The 24,541-nt window shown below is 45.2% G+C and overlaps 1 protein-coding gene across 1 annotated transcript in view; it reads left to right on the forward strand.

Moving 5' to 3' along the window:
- TCP11 (t-complex 11) overlaps positions 1-24,541 on the forward strand; it is a 40,156-nt gene that overhangs the window by 6,250 nt on the left and 9,365 nt on the right. The window contains exons 2-6 of the mRNA XM_038749384.1: positions 3,612-3,788; positions 7,665-7,797; positions 11,135-11,255; positions 18,084-18,304; positions 19,591-19,727. Coding sequence (XP_038605312.1) covers positions 3,626-3,788; positions 7,665-7,797; positions 11,135-11,255; positions 18,084-18,304; positions 19,591-19,727 — 775 coding nt within the window. The 5' untranslated portion in view covers positions 3,612-3,625. The remainder of the gene's footprint in view (positions 1-3,611; positions 3,789-7,664; positions 7,798-11,134; positions 11,256-18,083; positions 18,305-19,590; positions 19,728-24,541) is intronic.

Consider the following 24,541-nt stretch of genomic DNA (forward strand, 5'->3'; position numbering starts at 1 on the left):
AAGCGCTTAGTACACTGCTCTGCACACAGTAAGCGCTCAATAAATACGATTAATTGATTGATTAGTACGATGAGACGTAGTCCTTTGTCCCACAAAGGGCTTTCCACCGTGGGAGAGGAAGAACAGGTATTAAATCTCCATTTTACAGGTGAGGAAGCTGAGGCACAGCTGAGGAAGTGAGGAAGCTAAGGTACAGGCTCCCCTCTATTCCATTGTATTTATTGAGCGCTTACTGTGAGCAGAGCACTGTACTAGGCGCTTGGAAAGTAAAATTCAGCAACAGATTGTGAGCTCCTTGTGGGCAGGGAATGTGTCTGTTTATAGTTAATAATAATAATAATAATGACATTTATTAAGCGCTTTGTGCACAGCACTGTTCTAAGCACTGGGGAGTTTACAGGGTGATCAGGTTGTCCCACGTGGGGCTCACAGTCTTAATCAGTGCTTAGCACAGTGCTTGGCATTTATTAAGCGCTTACTATGTGCAAAGCACTGTTCTAAGCGCTGGGGAGTTGACAAGGTGATCAGGTTGTCCCACGTGGGGCTCACAGTCTTAATCAGTGCTTAGCACAGTGCTTGGCATTTATTAAGCGCTTACTATGTGCAAAGCACTGTTCTAAGCGCTTGGGAATATACAAGGTGATCAGGTTGTCCCACGTGGGGCTCACAATCTTAATCAGTGCTTAGCACAGTGCTTTGCATTTATTAAGCGCTTACTATGTGCAAAGCACTGTTCTAAGCGCTGGGGAGTTTACAGGGTGATCAGGTTGTCCCACGTGGGGCTCACAGCCTTCATCGTGCTTAGAACAGTGCTTGGCATTTATTAAGCGCTTACTATGTGCAAAGCACTGTTCTAAGCGCTGGGGAGTTTACAAGGTGATCAGGTTGTCCCACGGGGGGCTCACAGTCTTAATCAGGGCTTGGCACATAGTAAGCGCTTAACAAATACCAACATTATTATTATTATTAGTGACTGTGGGCAAGTCACTTCACTTCTCAGAGCCTCAGTTACCTCATCTGTAAAATGGGGATGATGACTGTGAGCCCCGCGCGGGACAACCTGATCACTTTGTAATCCCCAGCGCTTAGAACAGTGCTTTGCACATAGTAAGCGCTTAACAAATGCCATTATTATTATTATTATTATTATTATTATTATTATTAATCCCCATTTTACAGATGAGGTAACTGCGGCCCAGAGAAGTGAAGTGACTTACCCAAAGTCACACAGCTGACAAGTGGCGGAGCCGGGATTTGAACGGATGAACTGTGACTCCAAAGCCCGGGCTCTTTCCATCCATCCATTCATTCATTCATTCATTCAATCAATCGTATTTATTGAGCGCTTACTGTGTGCAGAGCACTGTACTAAGCGCTTGGGAAGTACAGGTTGGCAACATATAGAGACGGTCCCTACCCAACAGTGGTCTAGAAGGGGGAGACAGAGAACAAAACAAAACATATTAACAAAATAAAATAAATAGAATAAATATGTACAAGTAAAATAAATCAATAAATAGAGTAATAAATCCGTACAAACATATATACAGGTGCTGTGGGGAAGGGAAGGAGGTAAGGCGGGGGGGATGGAGGAGGGGAGCCACTTTGCTTCCCTGTGCTGCTTAATGTGGCTCAGTGGAAAAGAGCCCGGGCTTTGGAGTCAGAGGTCATGGGTTCAAATTCCGGCTCCGCCACTTGTCAGTTGTGTGACTTTGGGCAAGTCACTTCCCTTCTCTGGGCCTCAGTTTCTCATCTGGAAAATGGACTGTGAGCCCGCCGTGGGACAACCTGATCACTTTGTAACTTTCCCAGCGCTTAGAACAGTGCTTTGCACATAGTAAGCGCTTAATAAATGCCGTTATTGTTATTATTGTAGTGTACCCTCCCAGGTGCTTGATACACTGCTCTGCACACTGTTAAGCATTTGACAAATACGATTAAATAAGGTGACTTAACCAAGGTCACCCAGCAGGCAAGTGGCTGAGCCCCCCCCCAGCCTGGAATAAATAATAATAATAATAATAATAATAATAATGGCATTTATTAAGCACTTACTATGTGCAAAGCACTGTTCTAAGCGCTGGGGAGGTTACAAGGTGATCAGGTTGTCCCACGGGGGGCTCACAGTCTTAATCCCCATTTTACAGATGAGGCAACTGAGGCACAGAGAAGTTAAGTGACTGGCCCAAAGTCACACAGCTGGCAATTGGCGGAGGCAGGATTTGAACCCAAGACCTATAATAAATGCCAATAATAAATGCCATTATTATTATTGTTGTAGTGTACCCTCCCAGGTGCTTAATACACTGCTCTGCACACTGTTAAGCATTTGACAAATACGATTAAATAAAGTGACTTAACCAAGGTCACCCAGTAGGCAAGTGGCTGAGCCCCCAAAGCCTGGAATAAATGCCATTATTATTATTGTTGTAGTGTACTCTCCCAGGTGCTTAATACACTGCTCTGCACACTGTTAAGCATTTGACAAATACGATTAAATAAAGTGACTTAACCAAGGTCACCCAGCAGGCAAGTGGCTGAGTCCCCCCCCAGCCTGGAATAAATGCCATTATTATTATTGTTGTAGTGTACTCTCCCAGGTGCTCAATACACTGCTCTACACACTGTTAATATGTATATGTTTGTACATATTTATTACTCTATTTATTTATTTTACTTGTACATATCTATCCTATTTATTTTATCTTGTTAGTATGTTTTGTTTTGTTGTCTTCCCAGACTGAGCCCCTTCTTTCCTCTCCCCTCGTCCCCCTCTCCATCCCCCCGTCTTACCTCCTTCCCTTCCCCACAGCACCTGTATATATGTATATATGGTTGTACATATTTATTACTCTATTTATTTATTTATTTATTTATTTTACTTGTACATTTCTATCCTACTTATTTTATTTTGTTGGTATGTTTGGTTCTGTTCTCTGTCTCCCCCTTTTAGACTGTGAGCCCACTGTTGGGTAGGGACTGTCTCTATGTGATGCCAATTTGTACTTCCCAAGCGCTTAGTACAGTGCTCTGCACATAGTAAGCGCTCAATAAATACGATTGATTGATTGATTGATTGATTGTCTGTCTCCCCCTTTTAGACTGTGAGCCCACTGTTGGGTAGGGACTGTCTCTATATGTTGCCAACTTGGACTTCCCAAGCGCTTAGTACAGTGCTCTGCCCACAGTAAGCGCTCAATAAATACGATTGATGATGATTGTTAAGCATTTGACAAATACGATTAAATAAAGTGACTTAACCAAGGTCACCCAACAGGCAAGTGGCTGCCCCCCCCCCCCCCCCAGCCTGGAATTTATTTATATGTTGCCACCTTGTACTTCCCAAGTGCTTAGTACAGTGCTCTGCACACAGTAAGCGCTCAATAAATCATCATCATCATCATCAATCGTATTTATTGAGCGCTTACTGTGTGCAGAGCACTGTACTAAGCGCTTGGGAAGTACAAATTGGCAACATATAGAGACAGTCCCTACCCAACAGTGGGCTCACAGTCTAAAAGAATACGATTGATTGATTGACTGATTGGAATTAAAGATGTTAGGCTTTCCAAGAACCGAGGAACTCAACCCTGGACCTCTTTTCCTTTCAGGTAACATCAGCAGGATGCCCAAGGTAGAGGAGCACGGATCCCAAAAAGAACCTGAAGATATGGAGGAAACATCCCCGGCAGCGCCCACAACATCCCGGGCAGTGTCCAGCACATCCGTGCCTTCCCAGGAAAAGAAGAGCGACCTTCCCGCCCCTCATTCATCGGACAAGTCACCATGTAGGTCCAGTTTATTTGACCAGCGTGGAACCGACTCTAGTCAATCAATCAATCAATCAATCAGTCAATCAATTGTATTTATTGAGTGCTTACTGTGTGCAGAGCACTGGACTAAGCTCTTGGGAAGTCCAAGTGGGCAACATCTAGAGACGGTCCCTACCCAACAGCGGGCTCACAGTCTAGAAGGGGGAGACAGACGACAAAACCAAACATATTAGCAAGATAAAATAAATAGAATAAATATGTACAAATAAAATAGAGTAATAAATTCATTCATTCAATCGTATTTACTGTTCTTCAATCAATCAATCAATCGTATTTCTTGAGCGCTTACTGTGTGCAGAACACTGTACTAAGCGCTTGGGAAGCACAAGTTGGCAACACATAGAGACGGTCCCTACCCAACAGTGGCCTCACAGTCTAAATAGAATACTATTCTATTTATTTTGTTAATGGTGTGCATCTACCTTTACTCCTATTTATTCTGAACAACTTGACACCTGTCCACATGTTTTGTTGTCTGTCTCTCCCTTCTAGCCTGTGAGCCCGTTGTTGGGTAGGGATGGTCTCTATATGTGGCCAACTTGTACTTCCCAAGCGTTTAATACAGTGCTCTGCACACAGTAAGCGCTCAATAAATACGATTGATTGATTGGTTGATTGAGGTTGATTCACTCTACCTGAGCCCACCTGCAAGGCAGTGCCCTCCTCTCCCTCAGCAGGAAGTCTGGCCTCCTTTTCTGGTCTGGCTCGGTGCCTGCACATTCATTTCTGGGGCTGGAACAGCTCGTTGTGAAGGGAGAATGCGTCTGTTTATTGTTATATCATACACTCCAAGCGCTTAGTACAGTGCTCTGCACACGGTGAGTACTCAATAAATACGATCGAATGAATGAATGAATGGAACAGCCAGAAAATTCCAAGCAGGGCAGAGAGAGCTCTTTTAATAATAATAATAATGATGATGATGATGGTGTTTAAGCGCTTACTATGTGCACAGCACTGTTCTAAGCACCCCTCCTTCCCCTCTCCATCCCCCCCACCTTACCTCCTTCCTTTCCCCACAGCACCTGTATATATGTATATATGTTTGTACGGATTTATTACTCTATTTGTTTTACTTGTACATATCTAATCTATTAATTTTATTTTGTTACTATGTTTTGTTTTGTTCTCTGTCTCCCCCTTCTAGACTGTGAGCCCGCTGTTGGGTAGGGACCGTCTCTAGATGTTGCCAACTTGGACTTCCCCAGTGCTTAGTACAGTGATCTGCACACAGTAAGCGCTCAATAAATACGATTGAATGAATGAATCCCCATTTTGCAGATGAGGTAACTGAGGCACACAGAAGTGATTTGCCCGAGGTCACACAGCTGACAGGTGGCAGAGCCAGGATTAGGACCCGTGACCTCTGAGTCCCAAGCCCATACTTTTTCCACTAAGCCACGCTGCTTCCCCATTGAGTGCTTGGGAGAGTACAATGCAGCAGATTGGGCAGACACATTCCCTGCCCACAATGAGCATATAGCCTTTTTAATATATATCATCATCAATTGTATTTATTGAGTGCTTACTGTGTGCAGAGCACTGTACTAAGCGCTTGGGAAGTACAAGTTGGCAACATATAGAGACAGTCCCTACCCAACAGTGGGCTCACAGTCTAAAAGAATATGTAGTTATAATATGCAGTATAATATGTAGTTACAAATAAATTCAGCTTCTGCTAAACTAACCATGATCCCTATGCCATGAGCCCACTGTTGGGTAGGGACTGTCTCTATACGTTGCCAACTTGTACTTCCCAAGCGCTTAGTACAGTGCCCTGCACACAGTAAGCGCTCAATAAATACGATTGATTGATCGATTGATTTTGGACCTAGCTAAGTCTTTTGCTATCCTATATCAGAGAAGCAGCGTGGCTCAGTGGAAAGAGCCCGGGCTTTGGAGTCAGAGGTCATGGGTTCGAATCCCGGCTCCGCCACATGTCTGCTGTGTGATCTTGGGCAAGTCACTTAACTTCTCTGGGCCTGAGTTACCTCATCTGTAAAATGGGGATGAAGACTGTGAGCCCCACGTGGGACAACCTGATCACCCTGTATCCTCCCAAGCGCTTAGAACAGTGCTTTGCACATAGTAAGCACTTAACAAATGCTTATTATTATTATTATTATTATTATTATTATTATATCTGTGGGGTTTGTATTTTTTTTTTGTCTGAGTGCCTTCCTCTGTCCTCGTCTTAATTAAATTTCATCTTCCTTTTTTGTAAGGCCATTTTCCTGATTGGTTTGGTTCAAGTGTTATTCCAAGATGTTAGTCATCCCAGCTAGTTCGATATCACCTGCAAATCGGACACCAATGAAGGCACTGAAGAGATTTATTTGTGGCTTAATGGTTAGAGCACAGGCCTGTTAGAAGGACCCTAGGTTCTATTTATTTTATTTTGTTAGTATGTGTTGGTTTTGTTCTCTGTCTCCCCCTTCCAGACTGTGAGCCCGCTGTTGGGTAGGGACTGTCTCTATATGTTGCCGACTTGTACTTCCCAAGCGCTTAGTACAGTGCTCTGCACACAGTAAGTACTCAATAAATACGATTGATTGATTGATTGATCCTGGCTCCGCCACTAATCTGCTGTGTAACCTTCAGCAAGTCACTTCTCTGTGCCTCCGTTCTCTCATCTGTAAAATGGGGATTAAGACTGTGAGCCCCATATGGGTTCTGGGTCCAACCCCATTTGCTTCTATCCACTGCGGTACTTAGTACAGTGCCTGGCACATGGTAAGCACCTAACAAATGTATTAAATGTAATAAATGTATTAAAATGTAAGGTCTTTCCGAATCCAATACCTCCTGGCGGCATTTGAAAGTCAGAGTGTGGGGAAGGTTGGAGAAAGAGGAAGGGAGAAGGGCCATGAAATTAGGAAAAGGAAGTTGACTAGAAATTGACCATCCCATTCATTCATTCATTCATTCAATTGTATTTATTGAGCGCTTACTGTGTGCAGAGCACTGCACTAAGCGCTTGGGAAGTACAAGTTGGCAACATATAGAGACGGTCCCTACCCAGCAGCGGGCTCACAGTCTAGAAGGGGGTGACACACAACAAAAGAAAACATATTAACATATTATTGTTAGTAATAGTAGTAGTATTTGGTCCCAAAGAGAAATTAGGATATTCCCCCTGTTCTTCGTGCCCCTTTACCTCCCCAAGGCAAAATTGAGCTAGGGAGGACCACTCTGTGGATGTGATCCATATCAATCAATTGTATTTATTGAGCGCTTACTGTGTGCAGAGCACTGTACTAAGCGCTTGGGAAGTCCAAGTTGGCAACATATAGAGACAGTCCCCACCCAACAGTGGGCTCACAGTCTATGCCAACTAGATTCCAATTTAGCAATAGCGATGATCCTTAAATCCAACCTTTTCTTTTTAATTTTTCCTCAAATCAAGTTTGCTTCTTACAAATTGATCCTTTTGTTGTGCTTTTCTTTCTAGCCGTTTGCTCCAGCCATGCGGAATGGGAACTTCGTTTTCCTAATTTCATGGCCCTTCTCCCTTCCTCTTTCTCCAACCTTCCCCACACTCTTTCAAATGCCACCTGGGGGTACTGGATTCAGAAAGACCTTATATTTTAATAAGACTGGGTGTGGTCCGTTATCCTTTAACTATCCCAGCGCTGGGCACATTGTAAGCAAATAATAACAGCGATAATAATAACAGCAACAGTATTCATTAATTAGAGTCTTTAATAAAACCATTTTCATTCTCTGAGGCTGTGGGAAATCCCTTTAATTTAAATAAAGGGCTAGTGGGAGCTTCTGGGAGATTTTTAGGTTGGCCAGGATCATTTTGACTTCCACTGTCCCTTTTTCCAGCGAAGCCTCCAAGAGCTTTCTCAGTCACCGACCTGATGGAGACGGCGAACGAAGTTTCCAAGATGAGCATCGCCCATGAGATTGTGGTGAATCAAAATTTCCACCTGGAGAAGGTTACTCTACCTCCAAACAGGTATTTGATTCATTTCTCTTTCGGTTTCTTTGTTTCTCTCCCCATCCTGGTACAGACCTGGCTTGCCGGGTTTGAGCCTAACGCTTTATAGTTAAACGTGGCCGGAGTTTGAATTCCAATCTTAAGTAGCGCCAAATTTAATATTACAGACTGATGTTAAGGATCAGTGACGGAAATCAAAATCCATTCTGCTGGGTAGAATCCCGGTTATTCGTTAAGCCATTGTAGAGCTAAAAGTCAGACAGATGGAAATAATGAGGAGAACCAGGTAAAGCTCTAAGTGTTTTCCTTCTCACCCTGGAACTGATTCCACCACTGATTCCGCATGAGATGGGCGCAGTTGTGAATCCAAAGTTGGTTTTTCAACAGGGACATAGACAATTCCAGTCCACATCTGAGACTGTGCACTCAGAATTTGGCTGCTAACCAATGTAGGGAAAGAAATACCCCGTGCCTCAGTTACCTCGTCTGTCAAATGGGCATCAAGATTGTGAGTCCCACATGGGACAGGGACTGTGTACCATCTATCTACCCCAGAACTTAGAACGGTGCTGTGCACATAGTAAGCATTTAACAAAACCATAATTATTATTATTATTCTGAAGAATAATAATGCTAATAATAATCATAAATACCCCATCTTGGCCATTTCTTTGGCTATATATGCTCATCTAAGGCTACTTGGATGATCAAGAGAAAGACTCGGATAATATTCCCGGATGTAGCTTTACCTGGTGTTCTAAGTTGAATATAATAATAACAGCATCAATAATACTAGTGGTATTTATTAAATGCTGTCTAGGATAAACTCTAGGATAGATTCGAGATGATCAATCTGGACCCAATTCCTGCCCCACATGGGGCTCCCAGCCTAGAAGGAGGGAGAACGGGTATTGAATCCCCATTTTACAGAGACGGAACCTGAGCCACAGAAAAGTCAAGTGACTTATCCAAGGTCACCAGCAGGCAAGTGGTGGAGCTGGGATGAGAACCCAGGTCCCTTGATTGCCAGCCCCATGTTCTTTAGATAATAATAATAATGGCATTTATTAAGCACTTGCTATGTGCAAAGCACTGTTTTAAGTGCTGGGGAGGTTACAAGGCGATCAGGTCATCCCAAGGGGGGCTCGCAGTCTTTATCCCCATTTTACAGATGAGGTCACTGAGGCCCAGAGAAGTGAAGTGACTTGCCCTAAGTGGTGAAGCCGGAATCCGAACCCATGACCTCTGACTCCAAAGCCCCTGCTCTTTCCACTGAGCCACGCTGCTTCTCTACCAGGCCGGGGACTATTTTTCAAAATTTCCAGTTGCCCCTTAAAGTAGTTCAAATACTAGATTCCTTAGCCCAGCTCCGAGGAAATGAGATGGGCGGGCACACTTCCCTGGCACCGTCATCTAAGTGGGTGCAGTGGTGGGAGCCAGGGCAGTGCAGCCATGAGACCCCAGAAAGCAAAACTCTTTCGCATCTTTGTCTTCCCTTAGAAAGCAATTCATTCATTCATTCATTCAATCGTATTTATTGAGCGCTTACTGTGTGCAGAGCACTGAACTAAGCGCTTGGGAAGTCCAAGTTGGCAGCATGTAGAGAAGGTCCCTACCCAACAGTGGGCTCACAGTCTAGAAGGGGGAGACAGAGAACAAAACAAAATAAATAGAATAAATATGTACAAATAAAATAGAGTAATAAATACATATAAACATATATACAGGTGCTGTGGGGAGGGGAAGGAGGTAAGGTGGGGGGGATGGGGAGGAGGGAGAATGGGGGCTTCGGAATAATAATAATAATAATGGCATTTATTAAGCACTTACTATGTGCAAAGCACTGTTCTAAGCACTGGGGTGGTTACAAGGTGATCAGGTTGTCCCACGGGGGGCTCACGGTCTTCATCCCCATTTTCCAGATGAGGGAACTGAGGCCCAGAGAAGTGAAGTGACTTGCCCAAAGTCACACAGCTGACGGTTGGCGGAGCCGGGATTTGAACCCATGACCTCCGACTCCAAAGCCCGGGCTCTTTTCCACTGAGCCACGGAATGTGAGAAGCAGTGTGGCCTAGCGGAAAGATCCCAGGACCGGAAGTCAGAAGACCTGGGTTGCAATCCCGGCCGTACCATTTGTCGGCTGGGTGACTTGGGACAAGTCACTTCACTTCTCTGAGCCTCGGTTCCCTTATCTGTAAAATGGGGATGAAGACTGCGAGCCCCACATGGGACACGGACTGCGGCCAACCTGATTAGCTCGCGTCTGCCTACCCCAGTGCTCGGCACCTAGTAAGTGCTTAACAAATGCCATTAAAGAAACGTGAGAAGGAGGCCTTGAGCTGGAAGCAGAGTTTAAGATGTTGCCAACTTCTCAAGTGCTTAGTACAGTGCTCTGCATCATCATCAATCGTATTTATTGAGCGCTTACTATGTGCAGAGCACTGTACTAAGCTCTTGGGAAGTACAAATTGTCCATCCCCCCCATCTTACCTCCTTCCCTTCCCCACAGCACCTGTATATATGTATATATGGTTGTACATATTTATTACTCTATTTATTTATTTATTTATTTATTTTACTTGTACATATCTATCCTATTTATTTTATTTTGTTAGTATGTTTGGTTTTGTTCTCTGTCTCCCCCTTTTAGACTGTGAGCCCACTCTTGGGTAGGGACTGTCTCTATATGTTGCCAATTTGTACTTCCCAAGCGCTTAGTACAGTCCTCTGCACATAGTAAGCACTCAATAAATACGATTGATGATGATATAGAGACAGTCCCTACCCAACAGTGGGCTCACAGTCTAAAAGGGGGAGACAGAGAACAAAACCAAACATACTAACAAAATAAAATAAATAGAATAGATGTGTCCAAGTAAAATAAATAAATAAATAAATAGAGTAATAAATATGTACAAACATATATACATATATACAGGTGCTGTGGGGAAAGGAAGGAGGTAAGATGGGGGGGATGGAGAGGGGGACGAGGGGAAGAGGAAGGAAGGGGCTCAGTCTGGGAAGGCCTCCTGGAGGAGGTGAGCTCTCAATCAATCAATCAATCAATTGTATTTATTGAGCGCTTACTATGTGCAGAGCACTGTACTAAGCGCTTGGGAAGTACAAATTGGCAACAAATAGAGACAGTCCCTACCCAACAGTGGGCTCACAGTCTCAGCAGGGCCTTGAAGCGCACACAGTAAGCGCTCAATAAATACGATTGATTGATTAAGATGGTAGTTTTCCAGGCGGTCAGTCCCCCAGAGATGATTTGGGAGACGGGGTTGGAAGTGTCTTGGATGTGGGAGGGCCCTCCGGGCCGAGACCACCCTGAGGCCATTTATTCCCGCTACAGCCTGGAAAGTTGGATGAAGGAAACGATGCACAAGGCTTTCTGGGATAATCTGAAAGAGCAGTTGTCAGCCATCCCTCCAGACTACACCCACGTTCTCAAACTCCTGCAGGAAATCAAAGAGGTGAGAATCCCCTAGGCGTGTAACTCGGGCAGCTTGGACTGAGAGCCCTGACATGGCTCGAGGGAGGTGGGGGTGTCTCTCATTTTTTTATGGTATTCGTTAAGCGCTTATTATATGTCAAGCACTGTTCTAAGCGCTGGGGTAGCTACAAGTTAATCAGGATGGATACATTTAGGAGAAGCAGCGTGGCTCAGTGGAAAGGATCACGGGCTTTGGAGTCAGGGCTCGTGGGGGTTCAAATTCCGGCTCTGCCAGTTGTCAGCTGTGTGACTTTGGGCAAGTCACTTCACTTCTGTGGGCCTCAGTGACCTCATCTGGAAAATGGGGATGAAGATGTGGGACAACCTGATCACCTTGTAACCTCCCCAGCGCTTAGAACAGTGCTTTGCACATAGTAAGTGCTTAATAAATGCCATTATTATTATTATTATTATTATACAGTTCCTGTCCCACATGGGGCTCTCAGTAAGTGCTTAATAAATGCCATTATTATTATTATTATTATACAGTCCCTGTCCCACATGGGGCTCACAGTCTAATCAATCAATCAATCCATCGTATTTATTGAGCGCTTACTGTGTGCAGAGCACTGTACGAATCGTTTGGGAAGTACAAGTTGGCAACGTATAGAGACGGTCCCTACCCAACAGTGGGCTCACAGTCTAAGTAGGAGGGAGGAGGATTTAATCACCATTTGACAGTTGACGAGACTGAGGCATAGATAAAATTAAGTTCATTCATTCATTCATTCAATCGTATTTATTGAGTGCTTTCTGTGTGCAGAGCACTGTACTAAGCGCTTGGGAAGTACAGGTTGGCAACATATAGAGACGGTCCCTATCCAAGAGCGGGCTCACAGTTTAGAAGGGGGAGACAGACAACAAAACAGAACATATCAACAAAATAAAATATATAGAATGGCACTGTTCTAAGTGCTGGGGAGGTTACAAGGTGATCAGGTTGTCCCACGGGGGGCTCACAGTCTTAATCCCCATTTTACAGATGAGGGAACTGAGGCACCAAGAAGTTAAGTGACTTGCCCAAAGTCACACAGCTGACAATTGGCAGAGCCGGGATTTGAACCCATGAACTCTGACTCCAAAGCCCGGGCTCTTTCTACTGAGCCACGCTGCTTCTGGTAGTATTTGTTAAGCGCTTACTATGTGTCAGACACTGTACTAAGCACTGGGGTAGATACAAACAGATCGGTTGGACACAGGCCCTGTCCCATGAGGGGCTCCCAGTCTCAATCCCCATTCTACAGATGAGGTAACAGGCACAGAGAATAATAATAATAATGACATTTGGCTCAGTGGAAAGATCCCGGGCTTGGGAGTCAGAGGCCATCAATCAATCAATCAATCAATCGCATTTATTGAGCGCTTACTGTGTGCAGAGCACTGTACTAAGCACTTGGGAAGTACAAGATGGCAACATATAGACAGTCCCTACCCAACAGTGGGCTCACAGTCTAAAAGGGGGAGACAGAGAACAAAACCAAACATACTAACAAAATAAAATAAATAGAATAGATATGTACAAGTAAAATAAATAAATAAATAGAGTAATAAAGATGTACAGACATATATACAGGCCATGAGTTCCAATCCCGGCTCCGCCACTTGTCAGCCGTGTGACTTTGGGCAAGTCACTTCAATCAATCGTATTTATTGAGCGCTTACTGTGTTCAGAGCACTGTACTAAGCGCTTAGGAAGTACAAGTTGGCAACATATAGAGACATATAGAGACAGTCCCTACCCAACAGTGGGCTCACAGTCACTTCTCTGGGCCTCAGTTCCCTCATCTGAAAAATGGGGATTAAGACTGCGAGCCCCACAAGGGACAACCTGATCACCTTGTATCCTCCCCAGCGCTTAGAACAGTGATTTGTGATGTGACTTGTCCAAGGCCACACAGCAGACAAGTGGTGGAGCCGGGATTGGAACCCATGACCTTCTGATTCCCAGGCCCGGGCTGTATCCACCGCGCCATGCTGCTTCCCCAACCTCTGAAGCAGTAGGTTCCAGGCAGCGTTCAGCTCTCCTCTAACAGGATGGTGTGATGGTCGGGGGAGGTTAGACTGTGAGCCCACTGTTGGGTAGGGACCGTCTCTATATGTTGCCAACTTGGACTTCCCAAACGCTTAGCACAGTGCTCTGCACACAGCAAGCGCTCAATAAATACAATTGATTGATTGATTGACAAGAGCAAGGTACACAGAGTGTTCTGTTACCACAAGCTGCCCCTGCTTCTCCTGCCATCAGTCCTGTGGCAGATGCAGGTGATACTAGGTGGGACAATGGGCGGGATTCAGGGCCTCCTCCACAATTCCTCAGCTTTAAATGATTGTCCTGCCACTTGGTAGGCAATCCGTTTCCCCTCTTTTCCTCCCAATCCTAAATGAAAGCCCCACGAACATAGATGACCCCGTTGAGGGAGAGATGGCGGTGCCATCAGACAGTAATCTTGTTGTGGGCAGGGGAGGTGTTTGATAATAATAATAATAATAATGATAATTGCGGTATTTAAGTGCTTACTACGTGTCAGGCAGTGTACTAAGTTTGGACCCATTCCCTATCCCGCATGGGGCTCACAGTCTTAAGCCCCATTTTACAGATAAGCAGCGTTGCTCAGTGGAAAGAGCCCGGGCTTAGGACTCAGAGGTCATGGGTTCTAATCCCGCCTCCACCACTTGTCAGCTGTGTGACTGTGGGCAAGTCACTTCACTTCTCTGGGCCTCAGTTCCCTCATCTGTCAAACGGGGATGAAGACTCTGAGCCCCCACGTGGGACAACCTGATGACCTTGTATCTACCCCAGCGCTTAGAACAGTGCTTGGCACAGAGTAAGCTCTTAACAAAAACCATCATCATTATTATTATTATTATAAGGGAACTGAGGCCCAGAGAAGTGATGAGACTTGGCCAAGGCCACACAGCAGACAAGTGGCAGAGCCGCGATTAGAACTCACGACCTTCGGATTCCCAGGACTGTGCTCTAGCCCCTACACTATGCTGCTTCCCACGCTGTTATAATCAATCGTATTTATTGAGCGCTTACTGTATGCAGAGCACTGGACTAAGCGCTTGGGAAGTACAAGTTGGCAACATATAGAGACAGTCTGATATGTTGTACTCTCCCAAGCGCTTAGTACACTGCTCTGCTCAAGAAATTTGATTGACTGGCTGATTGACTGACAGCTCCCTTGGTATTTAAGCGACACTCGCTCCCCAGATATCTGGGGGCCAGAAAAGGGGTCCCACTAGATATTCGGGGACACCATGGGTGAGAGCGCTTTCTCAACAAGAGAAGCAGTGTGGCCTTGTTGATAGAGCACGGGCCCGGGAATCAGAAGGGCCCAGGTTCGAATCCTGGCTCTGCCCCTTGTCTTTTTTGTCTCCTTGGGCAAGTCAATCAATCAATCAATCATATTTATTGAGCGCTTACTGTGTGCAGAGCACTGTACTAAGCACTTGGGAAGTACAAGTTGGCAACGTATAGAGACAGTCCCTACCCAACAGCGGGCTCACAGTCTAAAAGGGGGAGACAGAGAACAAAACCAAACATACTAACAAAATGAAATAAATAGAATAGATATGTACAAGTAAAATAAATAAATAGAGTAATAAATATGTACATTTCACTTCTCTGGGCCTCAGTTACCTCCTCTGTAAAATGGGGATTAAGTCCGTGAGCCCCAGGTGGGACACGGACAGTGTCCAGCCTGAGTAACTTGTATCTACTTGGATCAGAGAAGCAGCGTATCTCAGTGGAAAGAGCCCGGGCTTTGGAGTCAGAGGTCATGGGTTCAAATCCCAGCTCCGCCCCTTGTCAGCTGTGTGACTTTGGGCAAGTCACTTCACTTCTCTGGGTCTCAGTTCCCTCATCTGGAAAATGGGGATTAAGACTGTGAGCCCCCCCGTGGGACAACCTGATCACCTTGTATCCCCCCAGCACTTAGAACAGTGCTTTGCACATAGTAAGTGCTTAACAAATACCATTATTATTATTATTATTATTATCTATCCCAGCACTTAATAAAGTGCATGCACATAATAAGCGCTTAACAAATACCATTATTATTATTATTATTATCTACCCCAGCACTTAATACAGTGCATGCACATAATAAGCGGTTTAACAAATACCATTAAAAAAACCACTCGTACTCATTGATATAATCTCACTGCCAGCGGTGAACTCTCAAGACAAATCTACTCCCTGGAGAGCAAACCGTGCTGCAGACATGCCAGAGGGCTATGCCAATTATTGGTGGGCTAGTGTCATACTGGGTGAATCAATCAATCGTATTTATTGAGCGCTTGCTGTGTGCAGAGCACCGTACTAAGCGCTTGGGAAGTCCAAGTTGGCAACATCTAGAGACGGTCCCTATCCAACAGTGGGCTCACACTCTAGAAGGGGGAGACAGAGAACAAAACCAAACATATTAACAAAATCAAATAAATAGAATAGATATGTACAAGTAAAATAAATAGAGTAATAAATCCGTACAAACATATATACATATATACAGGTGCTGCGGGGAAGGGAAGGAGGTAAGGTGAGGGGGTGAATCTACCACATCTGTGGGATTTCCTATTTGTCACAAAGCTCTCCCTCGCTCCCTCCTGTGACCCCTGGCTCACACCGTTCTTCCGTCTCACCTCCCTCAGGAAGCTCTCCCTGATTAAATTTGTGTTTCCCTCAGGTCACTTCTTCCCACTTCTTCAGCACTTTCGCTCCTTCTTAGGATTTTGGTTCTCACAACTTCCTGGGGCACTTTTGCTCCCATTGTTTCACTGTTGGGTAGGGACTGTCTCTATATGTTGCCAACTTGTACTTCCCAAGGGCTTAGTCCAGTGCTCTGCACACAGTAAGCGCTCAATAAATACGATTGATTGATTGATTGATTGATTGGACTTCTTCCGCTTTGTAAATTATTTTTTGGCCCATCTCCCCTACTAAATTACAAACTCGTTGTGGACGGGGATTGCATCTTCTGCTTCTACTGTGCTCTTCCGACTGCTTAGTCCTGTGCTCTGCTCCCAGTAGGTACTCCAGAGAAGTGGCGTGGCTCAGTGGACAGTACACGGGCTTGGGAGTCGGAGGTCATGGGTTCTAATGCCGGCTCCACCACTTATAATAATATAATAACATAATATAATATTATTATTATATGATTATATTAATAATAATATAATCATATAATATAATAATAATGATGGCATTTATTAAGTGCTTACTAGGTGCAAAGCACTGTTCTAAGCGCTGGGGAGGTTACAAGGTGATCAGGTTGTCCCATGTGGGGCTCACAGTCTTAATCCCCCATTTTACAGATGAGGTAAGTGAGGCCCAGAGAAGTGAAGTGACCTGCCCAAAGTCACACAGCTGACAGTTGGCGGAGCTGGGATTTGAACCCATGACCTCTGACTCCAAAGCCCGCGCTCTTTCCACTGAGCCACGCCGCTTCTCTTACTGGCCGTCTGACTTCGGTCAAGTCATTTCACTTCACTTATGTTGCCAACTTGTACTTCCCAAGCGCTTAGTACAGTGCTCTGCACACAGTAAGCGCTCAATAAATATGATTGATTGATTGATGAATTCGCCGTGCTTCAGTTATCTCATCTGTAAAATGGGGATGAAGACTGTGAGCCCCACGTGGGACAGTCTGATCACCTTGTATCCCCCCCAGCGCTGAGCACATAGTAAGTGCGTAACATATACCATTGTTATTACTCCATAACTACTCTTGTTTGATTACATGTCACCCCTATATTGGCAGAGGAGGCAGCTCATGAAATGGCCCCATTGCAGCCCAGGTTGTCCAGCAGCTCCCAAACCTAAAGAGAAGAGGATTTGGGGCTTCAGCAGGGGCTGAGACTATTTTTCTGGCAAGAAAACACACCCTCCCTATTTCCTCCATCTTGTAGACTCCCCCTACCACCTCACCCTGTGGGGAACCGGAGTCGCCCAAGGCCTGAGCTGGGCGTGCGGGGGGAAGCGGTGTCGGGCTCCTTGTAACCTTGACTCAGATTGCTTTCTTGCCTTCTCTCTGATCTCCCATCCTCGTGTCTCTCCCCACTTCAATCCATACTTCATGCCGCTGCCCGGATTGTCTTTGTCCAGAAACGCTCTGGGCATGTTACTCCCCTCCTCAAAAATCTCCAGTGGCTACCAATCAATCTGTGCATCAGGCAGAAACTCCTCACCCTGGGCTTCAAGGCTGTCCATCCCCTCACCCCCTCCTACCTCACCTCCCTTCTCTACTTCTCCAGCCCAGCCCGCACCCTCCGCTCCTCTGCCGCTAATCTCCTCAGCGTACCTTGTTCTCGCCTGTCCCGCCATCGACCCCCGGCCCACGTCATCCCCTGGGCCTGGAATGCCCTCCCTCTGCCCATCCGCCAAGCTAGCTCTCTTCCTCCCTTCAAGGCCCTATTGAGAGCTCACCTACTCCAGGAGGCCTTCCCAGACTGAGCCCCTTCCTTCCTCTCCCCCTCGTCCCCCTCTCCACCCCCCCATCTTACCTCCTTCCCTTCCCCACTGCACCTGTATATATGTATATATGTTTATACATATTTGTTACTCTATTTATTTATTTATTTATTTTACTTGTACATATCTATTCTATTTATTTTATTTTGTTAGTATGTTTGGTTTTGTTCTCTGTCTCCCCCTTTTAGACTGTGAGCCCACTGTTGGGTAGGGACTGTCTCTATATGTTGCCAACTTGGACTTCCCAAGCACTTAGTACAGTGCTCTGCACACAGTAAGCACTTAATAAATGCGATTGATGATGATGATGATGATGATGATTTTCTCGCTGGCTAGATCTTGCTGTCACTCCTGCTACCCCATCACGCCCGCCTGCGTGGCCAGATAGAAGAAGCCATGGACATGGAACTCCTCAGGCAAGAAGCAGAACACGGAGCCCTTGACGTGTCTCGCCTCTCGGCCTACATCCGGGGCATGATGGCCATGCTGTGTGCACCCGTCCGGGATGAAGACGTGCAGAAACTCCAGAGCATAACAGACCCCGTGCAGCTTTTGAGGTGGGGACCTAATAATAATAATATTTGTTGAGCGCTTACTATGTTCCAGGCGCTGTACTAAGCTCTGGGATAGGTACAAGATCATTCATTCATTCAATCGTATTTATTGAGCGCTTACCGTGTGCAGAGCACTGGACTAAGCGCTTGGGAAGTCCAAGTCGGCAATATATAGAGATGGTCCCTACCCAACAACGGGCTCACAGTCTAGAAGGGGGACAACAAAACGAAACATGGAGGTGGGTGTCAAAATTGTCAGAATAAATAGAATTACAGCTCTATGCACATCATTAATAATAATAATGGCATTTGTTAAGTGCTTACTATGTGCAAAGCACTGTTCTAAGCGCTGGGGGGATACAAGGTGATCAGGTTGGCCCACGGGGGGCTCACAGTCTTAATCCCCATTTTCCAGATGAGGGAACTGAGGCTCAGAGAAGCCAAGTGACTTGCCCAAGGTCACACAGCAGACATGTGGTAGAGCCGGGATTCGAACCCATGACCTCTGACTCCAAAGCCCGGGCTCTTTCCACTGAGCCACGCTGCTTCACTTCACTTCATTAACAAAATAAATAGAATAGTAAATATGTACAAGTAAAATAAAAAGAGTAATAAATCTGTACAAATCTATACAAGTGCTGTGGGGAGAGGAAGGAGGTAGGGCGGGGGAAATTGGGTTAGACACAGTTCCTGTCAATCAATCAATCAGTCGTATTTATTGAGCGCTTACTGTGTGCAGAGCACTGGACTAAGCGCTTGGGAAGTACAGTGTCCGACACTGGGCTCCCAGTTTTAGTCCCCATTGCACAGATGAGGAAACTTAGGCACAGAGAAACGAAGTGACTTGTCTAAGGTCACGCAGCAGTCTCATAGATTAGAACCATTTCTAATTTTGGTTTTGGATTTTATTTTGCTGCCTGTCTCCCCCTTTAGACTGTGACTAAAGGTAGGGACGGTCTCTAAATGCTGCCAAATTGTATTTTCCAAGCGCTCAGTGCAGTGCTCTGCGCACAGTAAGCGCTCAATAAATACGATTGAATGAATGAATGAGCCCAGGTCCTTCTAATTCCCAGGCCTGTGTCCTGTCCACTTGACTGGGCTGGCCAAGGAACCGGCCTCACCTCCTAGGAAACCCAGCCTAACGATCTCAGTCCTGGGGCCCGCCCATCCTGATTTAGGGAAAAACGTCTCCTCTCTCCCCTCTAGTCCTCGGAAAGCCCACCAGCGGCCTCCGCCGCTTCCCGGGCCTGACCGCATAACTGAGACAGTGTTGCTTTCCCCGCCAACAGGGAGATATTCCAAGTTCTGGGCCTAATGAAAATGGACATGGTGAACTTCACCATCCGGAGCCTCCGGCCCCACCTGAAGGAACACTCAGTCCAGTACGAGCGGACCAAATTCCAGGAGCTTCTTGACCGGATGCCCGGTACGTACGGGAGCTTGGGCTAAGGGAAGGCCGGAGATGCCTAGGCCCGCAGTCAGTTTCCTGAGACTGGTCCCAGTTTACAGTTTCCCTTCCCCACAGCACCTGTATATATGTTTGTACATATTTATTACTCTATTTATTTATTTATTTTACTTGTACATATCTAGTCTATTTTGTTAGTATGTTTGGTTTTGTTCTCTGTCTCCCCCTTTTAGACTGTGAGCCCGCTATTGGGTAGAGACTGTCTCTAGATGTTGCCAACTTGGACTTCCCAAGCGCTTAGTACAGTGCTCTGCACACAGGAAGCGCTCAATAAATACGATTGATGATGATGATGATGATGATGATGATACAGCAGCCACGTGCCACCCCCATTTTCCCTCCCTTCCCTCCCTCCCGGCTCCTGCTGGGGGAAAGGAAGAGCCCAAACTCTGCCCTGCACCAACTGCCGAGAGGCTTCAATGGACAGAATTGAAAGTTGCCACTCTGAGGAAGCGCGGGACGGACTTCCTTCTAGACTGTAAGCTCTTCGTGGGCAGGGACCGTGTCTGTCAACTCCATCGCAGTCTCCTAGATGCTTAGTAGTAATAATAATAATAATGATGGCATTTATTAAGCGCTTACTATGTGCAAAACACTGTTCTAAGCGCTGGGGAGGTTGCAAGGTGATCAGGTTGTCCCATGGGGGGGCTCCCAGTCTTAATCCCCATTTTACAGATGAGGGAACTGAGGCCCAGAGAATAATAATAATAATAATAATAATAATGATGGCAGTAGGGACTGTCTCTATATGTTGCCAACTTGTACTTCCCAAGCGCTTAGTACAGTGCTCTGCACACAGTAAGCGCTCAATAAATACGACTGATTGATTGATTGATTGATTTGTTAAGCACTTACTATGTGCAGAGCACTGTTCTAAGCGCTGGGGAGGTTACAAGGTGATCAGGTTGTCCCACTGGGGGGCTCGCAGTCTTAATCCCCATTTTACAGATGAGGGAACTGAGGCCCAGAGAAGTGAAGTGACTTGCCTAAAGTCACACAGCTGACAAGTGGCGGAGCAGGGATTTGAACCCATGACCTCTGACTCCAAAGCCCGGGCTCTTTCCACTGAGCCAAGCTGCTAAAAAAAATGTGCAAAGCACTGTTCTAAGCACTGAGGGGGAATACAAGATGATCAAGTTGTCCCACGTGGGGCTCACAGCTTTAATCCCCATTTTACAGATGAGGTAACTGAGGCTCAGAGAAGTTAAGCGCCTTGCCCAGGGTCACACAGCAGACATGTGGCGGGGTTGGGATTCGACCCCATGACCTCTGACTCCAAAGCCCGGGCTCGTTCCACTGAGCCACGCTGCTTCTCTATGAGTGCTGCTTCTAGAGTGCTCTGCGCACAGTGGAGCGGCGTGGCCTAGTGGAAAGATCCCAGTCCTGAAAGTCAGCGCTTAGAACAGTGCTTGGCACATAGTAAGCGCTTAATAAATGCCATTAAAAAAAAGTCAGAGGATCTGGTTCTAATCCCCGCTCCGCTGCTTACCTGCTGTGTGACCTTAGGCAAGTCGCTTCACTTCTCTGTGCCCCAGTTTCCTCACCCGTAAAATGGGATTTCAATACCCAACCTCCCTCCTACTTTGACTGTGAGCGCCATGTGGGACGGGGCTGCGTCCGACATGTAACCTCAGCGTTTAGAACAGTGCTTGAAACATAGTAAACACCTAGCCAATACCATAATTAATAAATACCATTGAGCCTCTAGATTGTCAGCTCATTACGGACAAGGAAAATCTCTGCTAATTCTGTTGTATTATATTCTCCCAAGTGTTTAGTAATTATTTATTTTACTTGTACATATCTATTCTATTTATTTTATTTTGTTAATGTGTTTGGTTTTGTTCTCTGTCTCCCCCTCCTAGACTGTGAGCCCACTGTTGGGTAGGGACTGTCTCTATATGTTGCCTACTTGGACTTCCCAAGCGCTTAGTACAGTGCTGTGCACACAGTAAGCGCTCAATAAATGCGATTGATTGATTGATTGCTGTGCCCATAGTAGTGCTCAATAACTACCAGTGATTGATTTATTATAGGCAGAGACAGGCTGTAATAATAATAATTATGGTAATAGTAGAAGCAACGTGGCTCAGGGGAAAGAGCATGGGCTTTGGAGTCAGAAGTCATGGGTTCAAATTCAGACTCCACCAATTGTCAGCTGAGTGACTTTGGGCAAGTCACTTCACTTCTGTGTGCCTCAGTTACCTCATCTGTAAAATGAGGATTAAGACTGTGAGCCCCCCCACCATGGGTCCACCTGATCACCTTGTAACCTCGCCATCGCTTAGAACAGTGCTTTGCACATAGTAAGCGCTTAATAAATGCCATAAAAAAAAAAAGTCAGAGGATCTGGTTCTAATCCCCGCTCCGCTGCTTACCTGCTGTGTGACCTTAGGCAAGTCACTTCACTTCTCCGTGCCCCAGTTTCCTCATCGGTAAAATGGGATTTCAATACCCAACCTCCCTCCTACTTTGACTGTGAGTCCCGTGTGGGACGGGGCTGCGTCCGACATGTAACCTCAGCGTTCAGAACAGTGCTTGAAACATAGTAAGCACTTAGCCAATATCATAATTAATAAATGCCATTGAGCCTCTAGATTGACAGCTCATTACGGACAAGGAAAATCTCTGCTAATTCTGTTGTATTATACTCTCCCAAGTGTTTAGTAAAGTGCTGTGCCCATAGTAAGTGCTCAATAACTACCAGTGATTGATTCATTATAGGTAGAGACAGGCAGTAATAATAATAATTGTGGTAATAGTAGAAGCAGCGTGGCTCAGTGGAAAGAGCACGGGCTTTGGAGTCAGAGGTCATGGGTTCAAATTCAGGCTCCGCCAATTGTCAGCTGAGTGACTTTGGGCAAGTCACTTCACTTCTGTGTGCCTCAGTTACCTCATCTGTAAAATGGGGATTAAGACTGTGAGCCTCCCCATGGGACCACCTGATCACCTTGTAACCTCCCCAGTGCTTAGAACAGTGCTTGGTACATAGTAAACACTTAATAAAATGCCATTATTATTATTGATAGTTAATTAACAATCGTTAATAATTGTTAAACACTTACTATGTGCCTAGCATTGTTCGAAGTGCTGGGGTAGTAAACGCTTAATAAAATGCCATTATTATTATTAATAGTTAATTAACAATTGTTAATCATTGTTAAACACTTACTACGTGCCAAGCACTGTTGTAAGTGCTGGGGTAGTAAACGCTTAATAAAATGCCATTATTATTATTAATAGTTAACAATTGTTAATAATTGTTAAACACTTACTAGGTGCCAAGCACTGTTCTAAGTGCTGGGGTAGTAAACGCTTAATAAAATGCCCTTATTATTATTAATAGTTAACAATTGTTGTTAATTGTTAAACACTTACTAGGTGCCAAGCACTGTTCTAAGTGCTGGGGTAGTAAACACTTAATAAAATTCCATTATGATTATTAATAGTTAATTAACGATTGTTAATAATTGTTAAACACTTACTATGTGCCAAGCACTGTTCTAAGTGCTGGGGTAGTAAATGCTTAATAAAAGGTCATTATGATTATTAATAGTTAATTAACAATTGTTAATAATTGTTAAACACTTACGATGTGCCAAGCACTGTTCTAAGTGCTGGGGTAGTAAACGCTTAATAAAATGCCATTATTATTATTAATAGTTAACAATTGTTAATAATTGTTAAATACTTACTATGTGCCAAGCACTGTTCTAAGTGCTGGGGTAGTAAATGCTTAATAAAATGCCATTATGATTATTAATAGTTAACAATTGTTAACAATTGTTAAACACTTATGATGCGCCAAGCACTGTTCTAAGTGCTGGGGTAGTAAACGCTTAATAAAATGCCATTATGATTATTAATAGTTAACAATTGTTAACAATTGTTAAACACTTACGATGTGCCAAGCACTGTTCTAAGTGCTGGGGTAGTAAACGCTTAATAAAATGCCATTATGATGATTAATAGTTAACAACTGTTAATAATTGTTAAACACTATGTGCCAAGCACTGTTCTAAGTGCTGGGGTAGTAAATGCTTAATAAAATGCCATTATGATGATTAATAGTTAACAATTGTTAACAATTGCTAAACACTTACTACGTGCCAAGCACTGTTCTAAGTGCTGGGGTAGTAAACGCTTAATAATATGCCATTATTATTATTAATAGTTAACAATTATTAATAATTGTTAAACACTTGCTATGTGCCAAGCACTGTTCTAAGTGCTGGGGTAGATACAAGCTAACGGGGTCAGCCCCAGTCCCTGTCCCACGTGGGGCTCACACTCTTAATCCCCATTTTCCAGCCGAGATAACTGGAGGGAAGTGATTTCCCCAAGGTCACCCAGCAGATAGGTATGACAACCCAGGTCCTTTTGGCTCCCAGGCCCGTGCTCTGTCCACCAAGCTAGGGATGAATAGGATTTCTTTTCCGTTTTTAGTTGTTTTCAGCCCCCCCTGCCAGATTTTAAGCTCCTTTCTGGCTCCTGGAAGGAATGGCAGAAACTCCTCACCCTGGGCTTCAAGGCTGTCCATCCCCTCGCCCCCTCCTACCTCACCTCCCTTCTCTCCTTCTCCAGCCCAGCCTGCACCCTCCGCTCCTCCGCCGCTAATCTCCTCACTATGCCCTGTTCTCGCCCGTCCCGCCGTCGACCCCTGGCCCACGTCATCCCCCTGGCCCGGAATGCCCTCCCATCCGCCCATCCGCCAAGCTAGCTCTCTTCCTCCCTTCAAGGCCCTACTGAGAGCTCACCTCCTCCAGGAGGCC

The sequence above is a fragment of the Tachyglossus aculeatus genome, chromosome 7 (assembly GCF_015852505.1).
Source record: "Tachyglossus aculeatus isolate mTacAcu1 chromosome 7, mTacAcu1.pri, whole genome shotgun sequence".
Taxonomy (NCBI): Eukaryota; Metazoa; Chordata; class Mammalia; order Monotremata; family Tachyglossidae; genus Tachyglossus; species Tachyglossus aculeatus.